The 11,302-nt window shown below is 44.1% G+C and overlaps 1 protein-coding gene across 4 annotated transcripts in view; it reads left to right on the top strand.

The window, feature by feature from the left end:
* LPIN3 (lipin 3) overlaps nt 1-11,025 on the top strand; it is a 343,676-nt gene extending 332,651 nt beyond the window's left edge. For all 4 annotated transcript variants that reach the window (XM_078652105.1, XM_078652106.1, XM_078652104.1 and 1 more), the window contains exons 19-20: nt 8,419-8,522; nt 9,033-11,025. In XM_078652105.1, the coding sequence (XP_078508231.1) occupies nt 8,419-8,522; nt 9,033-9,195 (267 nt within the window). In that variant the 3' untranslated portion in view covers nt 9,196-11,025. The remainder of the gene's footprint in view (nt 1-8,418; nt 8,523-9,032) is intronic.
* Nucleotides 11,026-11,302: the final 277 nt, after the last annotated feature.

Here is an 11,302-nt window from a genome sequence, read left to right on the forward strand (position 1 = left end):
AAATTGGATGAGTGGTAATTTTCTAAAATTAAACACGGACAAGACCGAGATAATTGAGTTCGGCCAAAAACCTTCCGTTTGGAGCGACCTCTGGTGGCCTCCTGAGGCGGGCTCATGCCCTGTTCCTGTAGATAAGGTTAGGAATCTGGGCTTAATGCTAGATAAAGATCTTTCCTGTAAAGCCCACATCAATCAGGTGACCTCCTCCTGTTTCTATACCATCAAGATTCTCAGGAAAATCCTACCATACATCCCGTCAACATTAAAAAAGACGGTGATGGGTGCCCTGGTAATGTCCCGTGTGGACTATTGCAATTCACTTTACCTGGGCACAGGAGAAAAACAACTGACCAAACTTCAGGCAATCCAAAATGCCGCAGCTAGGGTCCTACTGAACTTACCACGCTGTCATCCTACCTCTAAAGCGATTAGTGAGCTTCACTGGTTGCCAGTTAGGCGGAGAATACAGTTCAAAGCCCTCTGCCTGGTCCACAAGTCCTTGTATGGCAAGGGACCTGATGACCTTACTAAACTTCTCCCTCGGTACTTGCCAGCTCGGACTCTGAGATCGGCCAACCAAGACTTACTATGTCAACCAAGAGTAAAGAGAGCTTGATGGGGTGGAAAATCCTTTTCCCGCCAAGTCTCCAGACTATGGAACTCTCTGCCCCCGTCACTGCGCTCACAAAAATCTAAAATGTGCTTTAGAAAGGCTTTAAAAACTTGGCTTTTCTCTCAGTACTAAACTGGCTCTCTTCGTTCTCTCTGTACTACAGCGCCAAGACGCCGCGGCATTCGAGCGCTTTATAAATATTCAGTCAGTCAAAGCCCAGCCCTATTCAGGACCCAGGTGCACTCCTCCCCAGCCATCAGCATGCTAATCTCCACACTCACCACCGAGCAGCCCCATCCAGACTCCTGGAGCCAGGCTCACCAGCCAGCCCCAGCCAATCACACGCCAGCACCTTTACAGCACACGCACAGCCATGTCTAGAAGTGGCACTTCCACACTAGACACATACATGCCGCATACATCATTTCGCAGCATTTAATCACACGAGTCCCCACATACGAGACTCAAGCCAGTACACCCCACGCATCAGGAACTACCAGGGACACATACATTCCCCATGCATTCCTATCGGAGGGCAGGCCAACCTTACTCCACGCACTCCGAGTGCGCACGCACTTTCCACTGGGACACAGTGAAAGTGCGCAGAACCCAAAAATCACCATCACCAGGTCACCATTAAAAGCAAAAAGTTTAGGGGTGAACCTGCCAGAAGGGCCAAGTCCAACACATGCGAACTGCAATTCTTAACGTGAAATGTGGCATTCTTGATTGCCATTACCTCACTCAGGCGAGTTAGCGAGTTACAAGCACTAACAATTCAAGAACCTTTCATGCATGTACATGCTAACATGGTGGTTCTTCAAACAAACCCTAACTTTATGCCGAAGGTCCTATTCAATTTCCATATTAATTAATCAATAGAACTGCCAGTGTTCTTTCAAAATCCACAGTCAGTAGCTGAAAGAGCCCTACACACACTAGATGTAAAAGGAGCTCTGCTTTATTATGTGGACAGAACGAAATCATTTAGAAAAACAAAGCAATTATTTGTTGCTTTTTCACCACAACATAAAGGAAATCCAATATCAATGTCAGGAATGGCCATATGGATAGTTAAATGCATTCAAATATGCTACGAAAAGGCAAAATGCACTTTAACAGTCCCCCCCGTCCCCCCCCAAGAGCACACTCTACAAGAAAGATAGGGGCATCCATGGCTTTCCTAGGGAATATTCCTCTTGAAGACATTTGTAAGGCAGCCACATGGACTACCATACACACTTTCACAAAACACTTCTGTGTAGACGTGCAAGCAAAACAGCAAGCTGCTGTAGGCCAGGCTGTCCTCAAAACTCTTTTTCAAACTGCTGCAGCTGGCACAGGTAACCACCGCTAGAGGAGATACTGCTATACAGTCTATGCACAGATATGAATTCAGCAGCCCACATGCCTCGAACGGAATATGCTACTTACCAGTATTCATCTGTTCTTGGCATGTAGGGCTGCTGACATTCATATCGCCCGCCCTCCTCCCCGGTGCCTGACGCAGTTGCAGCTTTTTCTTTTGCATGACCATCTCTTACTTTCCTATCTCCATCTCTGCCACAATGGCGAAAAACAATCTGAGGATGGAGAAGATGCCCATGCACACTCTAGTCCAGGGGAGGAGTCACCTATCTCGTGATACTTCAAAGACTCTTCCAGGACAACAAAGTGCAATCATCCGGACCCAACAGCAGCCCTACATGCCAAGAACAGATGCATACTGGTAAGTAGCATATTCCTTTCCTTTACTCAACAATGGTGCTATAGGTTGGTTATGAAACTCGTAAAGGAGAGAGGGCTGTTAGTTTCACTATTTCCTTGTCCGGAAGAAGCACAGGAATGTCAGGCCAATGTTGGACCTTCAGTCTGTCAAAATGCATTCCTGTGAAAGGACAAATTAAAAATGCTCATGTTGGCCCAGATCCTGTCTGCAATACACCCGGGCGACGAGATAGTGTCTGTGGACCTGCAGGACTCCTATTTTCATATAATCGTTCTGCAGTCCCACAGATGTTATTTGAGGTTTAGGGTAGGCCAGGGGCATTTTCAGTCGGCCTCACCAGTGCCCCTCAGGTGTTCACGAAAGTGATGATGGTGGTTGTCACCCATATTAGGAGGTTAGGGATACCAGTCTTCCCCATTTCTAAAACCAGCTGTTGAAGGCGGGCATGCAATAGTCAGTTGTTGACCACCTCCATAAAACGTCAAACCCCATGACATCAATGGGGTTCACTATCAGCAAGCCAAAGTTGCAGTTAATTCTTTCTCTGAGGCTTCGATTTTACGGAGCTGTCTCGGATGCAGTGCAGTTCCGGATCTTCAATCTGTCTCAGTGAGTCTAGGACATCTGGGCTTTGATCCCAGTGTTTCAACCTTGGTCCTAAATCACAGTGAGGGCAACTGTGAAGTTATTTGGTCCCTTACCCTCCTGCTTCCTCCTTGTAAGTTACATCTGGTGGCACTCCGGCTCCGCAATGAAATTGTGAAGTACCAATCGGCCCAGCAACAAGGAATCTGACAGACGTCATCCAAATATTGGAGGATACGGCTCATGATCTGCAGTGTTGATAGTAGTTCAACCAGAATTGTTCCTGCTTCAGGCCCCTCTTCCTTTCCCATTAAGAGCAGATGATGGCGACAGATGCATCCTTTCTGAGCTGGGGAGCTCATCTTGGGGAACATGGAGAGCGGTTTGTCTGGCCCTGAGGGTCTTCCTGCTTTCCATCAAGGGAAGGCTGGTGCACCACTGCTGTCCTGGTGAAATTGCAACAAGCTGGGAAGAGTGGTGTCTTGGATCCTGTGTCAGGAGACTTTGTGCCACTGGGTTTGATTGGAGCACCAGTGGATTTCCTTGATTGCAAACTACTTATCAGAGTCCCTGAATAGCAGAGCTGTTGAGCTGAGCAGGTGGCGTCTGTCAGAGCACGATTGGCGTCCTGCATGATCTTTTTGTATGAGTAAGATCCACAGACCTTTCACCTGAGGAGCATCTGCTTTGGCACCTATTCAAAGGTGAGAAATCTCTGTTTAGAAGTATCTATCATTAGAATAAGTGACTTACCAACAGTAAATCTCTTTCTAGTGGGTGCTGTACCCAATCGCAGCATCCTCCCCCGCCCCCCCCCCCCCCGTTCTTTGAAGTGGCCTCTTTTTTAGCATCTAAATAGGTTAGATGTCAGAATTTAGCACCCTGGTGCCAACATTTTTTTTTCCGTGTCTGAGGGCGCATAAAGGGAAAAATAAGAAACTGGCGTTAGCTTGCAAGGGTAGTGCTTTATATGCAGCTCTGGTTTATCACTTCCAGGGTGGTAAGGAGTCAACATGGTGCCAACTAGCAGAGCACAGGAGCACTGCTGAAGAATAGTTTCTGGAACCAGCCTGACTCCGGATGAGGATTCTAAGGTGATGAAACTGGAGTTAGATGGCGTTATATTGTATCCACCGCAAAATGCATTACCAAACGTAAGAAACTTATTCATCAACCTCGAATATCGTGAGCCACAATGCAAAACAGGATAACTCATGTTCCAGGAAGGAACTCAATAATAGTCATCTAAATTAAAACTTCATGAAGAGCATTCTGCTCGTCGCATAAATATTTTAAAGATGAGCATGTGTACGAGCAGCAACTCCTTCACGGTGACATGACCAGTGCACATGTCAACTCTTTCACACAGGTCACACTACAGTCACATACTTTGGTAACCAAACAGGAAGGCCCTCCTTTGATCACAGTGTACAGTTTCTTTGCCACGTTGCCATACATTCTGCAATTGTGAGATAACATAACCTACCACACGTCTGCATTTCTGAGTTCAATAAATAACAGTTATTCGTAAATACTCAATTTCTGGTACTCAAATTATTGACCTGGAAAAATGGAACGTTAAGTATCAATGGGGTAACCGGTACTACTACCGGACCCGGGTAATAATAGCAGTACAATAAGAAGTTGGTCAGAAATAGCAATAGAAAATTTCAAAGTAAACATAGAAAGTTCTTTAAATAAAAGCATTCAAAAGGACATAATCATACGTCTGCTATCAATGCAATTTATTCTCAAAAAATCAAAATCAATTGTTAAAGACATCACAATTGTCTGTATGGTGCTCAGGTTGAACGGAAGGTGACAGTAAGGAGTGCGTTTGTGAGGGTTGGAGGTAAAGGAAAGGTTATGTGCCATATAAACATCAACTTTATAAATAAATATATACATGTACTTGTGAATGTTTTTATTTAAAGAATTTTCTATGTTTACTTTCAAATTTCCTATTGCTGTTTGTGACCACCTTCTTATTGTACTGCTCGAAAAATGCAAAGCAGAGCCTGCCTTGCCAAATGATGACCTGCAGAACATCACATTTTTTCAGTGGAGAGCATTTATCTCACTGAGCCACTTGCCAATGATTCACCATTATTAGAAAAACCTGATGAGCTCACCCATATAAAGTTCATCCCAAACTTTATTTATCAAGCCATTTCCCTGCGACTCCTCCCTCTCTAGAACAGAGGTCTCGCCAGATCTAAGACTTCAAAACAGCTGTTCGATACAACCTTGACAAGTACAAATCTATACATGAAGAATGGTGATCCAGTAAATACTTTTACGATGGTGATTCTTTGAGAGTAAAGAGTTATTCCAGCTGAAAGTACACCTTTAACCGGCTTTGGCTTGTGCATCTCTACCAGTTCATCACTAAGTTGGACACTAATAAAATTGTCAAGCAATAGAAATTTCCAAACAGTGCACACAGAGAAAGAATAAAGTATTTATTAGTAATACACGATAACTCATCCTGGCAAGGTTGATATGGCTCACATGTTCTACAGAGCTTTAGCCCAAAATCCCTTGTATTTGAATTCTGTCTTCAGCCACTGCATCATCTGCTGCTTTTCGTGTTTCGTGGAAGTGTTGACTTCCATTACAATGCAGATAAAACCTAAATGGAGTTACAACTATCAGGCAGTTTTGCATATGATTTGTGTATGAGGTTTAACATTATTAAGACCTGAATTAACTCCAATTGTCTAAGTCTTAAGTAAGTTTCTGCCCCTCTGTGATATAGCATGAGTTACGGTGTGTGTATGTTTTAATATGATTTTAGTTTCTTTGTCCTTATGCTGTCTGGATCTCCATTCTCCCTTGACATCTAATTATATTGTTATTTTTCATTAAGTGCAATGTCCCATGTTAGTGTGAGCACACTTGATGATCGCAGTGCTCAGAATCCTGTATACACTGATATCAGTCTGAAAGGTTTTGCATGAGAGACTATGAACAGATTCCTGCACAGTCCCTCTCTCCATTGTTTCTCTTACATTTCCTAAGATTTAGCTGTCATGCTACTGTTACTCGCTTACCATCATGATTCCTTCTGTATTCCTCACTAAGCTTCTCGCCCAATACATTATTCTATGATTCTTTTATGTGCTACCCCAGCATTTTTTATGCCCCTTTTTAGGTCTCGCCTGGCGAAAGCAGCGCATGCGCTGCTCTCGCCAGAGAGGACCTTTTGTAATTGATTCTCCCAGTGAGCTCATGCACTCGTCTTCGTGGACAAAGATGGCTGCTCTCGCCATCTGTCCAATGCAGACAGCATGCACGTTTCCGTGGGACAGTGGACAGTCCCATGCCATTTTGTTGTAGCTCGGGTCTTCCCGTCGCACACGTGTGCGCGCCGTTAAGTGTAAATATGAACTATGAAGTGGCGAGATGCAGGAGTTTAAAATAACAGCAAGCGGCTTTGTTGATAGAATTTTAAGAATGGGAAACACTTGAAAAAATATCAGCAAACCATGAGCAGGAAGAACAAAAGGTAACCAAATTAGTTCTTGTGACAAAACATAACATTTACTTTAAACCATCAGCATGCTCCTCAGTAAAAGTCAAGCTGCCGCTCTTTTAATGCATCCCGGGCCTTCCTAAACTCACTGGCCTGCAAGAATCCGGCAGGTCAAGAGTGGGTCCAAAAGTGAAAAGCCATGTGAAAGTAAACTTTCAGACCTCTGCTCTGGAGGAGCAGGCGGTCGCCTCGGTGGTATCCTTCCCTCCCGCCCCTTCGCCCGTGCCCCTTCACATACGCCATGACCCCCTTCCCTGACCGCGGTGCACTCTGCTGTACCTGGAAGCGCGAGTACATCAAAGAGAACTGCGCGCATAAAGTCACATGCTTTTTGAGAACTGCAGCCAGGGCAAGGGATGCTGCGTGCATTGCCAGTGCTGCCAGACTTGGGGAGGGGGTGGGTGCAGACCATGCCCACAGGACACAGCAGCAGCGCCCACCTCTGCCATGTCCTCGGCTCTCCTTTCTGCCGTTGGGGCAGGTTCATCGCCCGGAGTGATTGGCAGAGCCCGCCTCCTCGCTCCCTCAGACTCAGGAAAGCCGCGCTTGCTCTTCCCACCTGTCCCACTCCCCCGACCTTTTGGATGGAACAATAAGGGGTCTATCCCGGGCAGCCTCGGCTTCCAGGCCTCGGTTTACATCTGCTTGGTGCGAGCGCTAGACGTGCAAGGATTTAACTGCTCCTACACCTGTAATGCCACGTCCAGGCCCGTTTGTTTACTCTGTAAATAGTTTCTCTTTCTTTCGTGTAACAGCCGTCTTAAAACATCACTTACACGAGTTAACAGTAATGTGAAGTTGCAGCCTGGATCACCTGCCAGCCTTTTGTGTTTTACTAGTAGATAGCTCAGAGGGTTAAAGCTCTGATGACCGATCTACCTACGATATGCAGTTGACACGCTGTAAAATGTAAATGTAGAGGTACTTGTATAGCGCACGACTACCCGGAGGCCTCTCGGCGCTTGTACGAATACCGCTGAGGAACCCTTCCTGGCATTTCCCTTGTGAAGTGCCCACTCCTGGGCACCCCCAAGGTGAAGCCAGGCATCCTAGCGTTGTTGGGGCCGTTGTGGAGATTAAGCAAGCTATTGCCCAGAGTTGCAGAGTGGGACTTATAGCCCCTTAGGGCCGACTCAGCCTTTCATGTTTTTGCGGTCGATAAAATGTAGTGTACGTTAATAGCAGCTCAGTTTAAGTGGCATATGTAACGCGAATCAGGCTGTTTTCTTGGTATTGTTTTTACGCTTTAAGTGTAGACTTTGATTTTCTGCATTTAGTTCACTATACACTACTATAACCCGTATCACACATTTAGTTGTCATTATTCCAGTTGTCAGAGTTAGTGTTCGTGTGGATTAAAGTTCTTCTTTAATCCTTGAGTGTTGTTGTGTAATATTTTATATGCGTGGCGTTGTTTTTTAGCACACGGATTCCGTATGTCCGCATTTGCTTCCGTTCTGGGTCTTTCGTGTTTTTTTTAGAATCGGATTGAAGGCTTCTTGTAGTGATTGTTGAAAGAAACAATTGGTTGTGCGACTGTTCCTTGTGCATTGGTTTAGAGTCAGAGAGTTGGTGCTCCCTCAGGAGTGAGTTCTGTTATTTGCAGCAATAGAAAGAAAATGGTAAACCAGCATTGGCATAGCCAATAGGTCTTGCCTTTCGGACCCTATAAGTGTTTAGCCATGCAACAGTTGATGTTGTTGCACCAAGGATATTGTGCTGCATAACTAAAAGGCGAGACCTATTGGCTATGCCAATCCTGGTTTCCTAATTCTTTCTCCTTTTCTCTCCGTTGTATTTCTAACAACACAGGGTTCGGTCCTTTTCACGCTCCCTCCCTAAACCTATTTGTTTCTTCATAATTGCTTTCAGACTTCATTCTGCCATATGTTTTCATCTGTCTCTTGTTCGTAAGCAGTTTCTCACTCTTTGGATTTCTTGTTTTTATGGCCACAGGATGTGTATGCCTACAAAGAAGTTGGACTGCCAGAATCTCGCATTTTCACTGTTAATCCCAAAGGAGAACTCATCCAGGAGCTCACGAAAGCCACTAAGTCTTCGTAAGTTTTGAACAGATGTTGCTGTACACTACTTGGTTCCCTTACTCTTATACTACCTACCTGTCCGATTGGACTTTATGCCTACATTTCTTCAATAACCCATAAAAAAGGTTTTGCTGACTGTCTGTCACATGGTTTGCTCCAGTAGTAGCATGAAGTATCTGGATTTCACATACACCAACACACCCCAACCTTTCTCCTTGTTGGAAGCATATCCTGCATTGCGTGATATTAAATCTGACCTGAAAAGCCTAGAGAGAGTTGCACTGGGTCCTGCTCATAATCAAAAAGTCAATTGTGAGCTTGGGGACGACAGTCCTAACACACGATATGCAACGCATAATGAAAATGTGATTGATTTACTTCCCACATCTGTAATTTAAGGCACACCACTTTTATTAAAAATGTAATCTTAGTTCATTTGAATATTCAAAAATGTTTACTTTAATATTATTATGTTTGTCTAATCTTTATTGTAAATACTAAATACAACTTTACTTCATTCATTAGGTATGCCCGACTTAGTGAACTTGTGGAGCTTATCTTCCCACCTATTTCCCAGGATACAACGTCAGCTCTGCTTTGCCCTGAATTTAGCAACTTTGCCTATTGGAGGGAGTCTGTGTCTGACATCACCCTGGAGGATATTGAAGACATCTCAAAGGACAGCTGAGGAACTGAATAATAGTGAGCCGGAAAGGAATGGATTGATGCCATGTGCCACATAAGCCAAATACAACTCCCTACCACCTTCTTGCACATCTTTAGCAGTGTGAGCGTGGATGATCAGAGCACCAAAAGCTTTGAGAGAGCACTAACATTTTGGCAGCTGTGCATGGCTGACTGTATGTTATGGTACAGGAAACTATGTTGTAGTGCTGCTGTGACAGTCGCTATGCCTTGCCTTGGCAGAAACTTACAGCTGGAGGCAACATGCGTAGTCTATTAGATGCCATTGGATGTGTCACGGAATACAATGACTTATCATGGACTTTTATCGTTATCAATGTTAAATTAAAGATCCCATTGAGAATGGACATTTTAAATAACCTTTCAACCTCTTGTAGGGTTGCAATAAACTTTTAACCAAAGTTGAACTACTTTCGGCCCCCACCAAACCTCAGATAATCAATTTATGTAGTTAATAGTAGCTAAAAAGGTTGGGCTATGAGAACCAGCCCCCAAGCAGTTACATAAGACCAAGACAGAGCCAGTAGCCAAAGTCAAAGAGATATCTAAGAAGGACTGAGGTCATGAATGGGATAAGGAGATGGACCATGATGGTTGTAAACGGAAAGAACCAATTTATGATAGTGAATATGAATGTAAAAAGTGAAGTAATTTATGTATGGAAGAGAAAGGGCTCAACTAGTGAAGATCCAGGGTGTAAAGAACAGAGGTCATGAACGTGATGAGAAAAATACACCTTTATGGAGTTCATAAGGAACAGTTGCAGTCATGAAGATGATTCACACATTAACTAATGTTATGATATTGTGCAGGGAAAAACAGTGGTCTTAAACTTGATAATGAAGAGAACCAAGCTTAAGAGAAGGTTTCTAAGTAAAACTTCTCAGGAACCTGAGCTGGGAAGAGCTTCGTACTGAAGGTGATGAGAGATTGAACCACTGCCACAAAAGAATAAATTGAGACTAGAATGGTAATTAGTAGCTATGGTCATGCATTTGATTCTAGCATCAGCTCCACAGTGCTGACACAGAGGTGCCCTATTAGTCTCCCACTTGACACATTCTGAGGTGCCACAGAGGTATTTATCAGGGTAAGCACTGATGGATTCTTCCAGCTTAAAACTGAACACTGCTTTGAAGTCCTCAGAGAGCCTGACCTTGGTCCACATTTATGGGGGCCTAATCCATTCTCACCATGTCACTTCTTGATGTGTACAAAAATCAATAAGTTTGTCTTTTTGTGTCCCACGTACGGGTTGTTGAGGCCTTGTACCACATTCATATCCTTTTTCATCTCTTATTAATAGGATAACATGTGCCCACAAAAAGTCCCCATGGAGCCTCCATCTGGTGCAGGTGTCATTCTTTCTTTGTTGACCACTGCAAGGCAGGGCAGAGGAAGGCAATACGGAGACTTGTCCTGCAAGAGAACTCTGTACAGTATTTTGGACCACTTGATCCTTCCTTCCCTTAAGAAACAGTACAGTGCTTGGGTTGCCATCACTTTCTCATCTTAATAGCCTTCCACATGAACTCCCTACCTTGATGATATGCATCTTCCACCATCCTCCAGCAGCCACCATTCTGCATAGTGCACCTGAAGAACTTGTGAACATCTTTTAAGGTAAATCAGGGAAACCAAGTCAATTCCCTGTGCTTTCCACAGCATCCACTGTGCCGCCTTCTTCAGTCAGTGAGATACTTAACTGTTTATTCAGAAAACTCTTGGGTTTCAATTTCCTGTTGGTTTGGTGCTGAAGGCACTTTTTTGTGCTGTCTGTTTGTTTTTTAAAACCATAAAGAACTATTAAAAAGATGGGCTTGCTTTCTCTTTTTTGTATTGTTAGATCTGGGGGTCTCTAGTTAGCAATGGTATTCACCTTTGTCCAAATAGGGACCCTTACTTCTAAGTCAGGATAAGGGGATTACACTCCTAAATAACCCCTGCTCACCCCCTTGGTAGCTTGGCACGAGCAGACAGGCTTATCTCAGAGGCAGTGTGTTAAGCATTTGTGAATATACACAGTAATACAGTGAAAACACTACAGATGGACACAACACAGGTTTTGTAAAAATAAGTATTCTTTATAT

The sequence above is a fragment of the Lissotriton helveticus genome, chromosome 7, assembly GCF_964261635.1.
Source record: "Lissotriton helveticus chromosome 7, aLisHel1.1, whole genome shotgun sequence".
Classification (NCBI taxonomy): domain Eukaryota; kingdom Metazoa; phylum Chordata; class Amphibia; order Caudata; family Salamandridae; genus Lissotriton; species Lissotriton helveticus.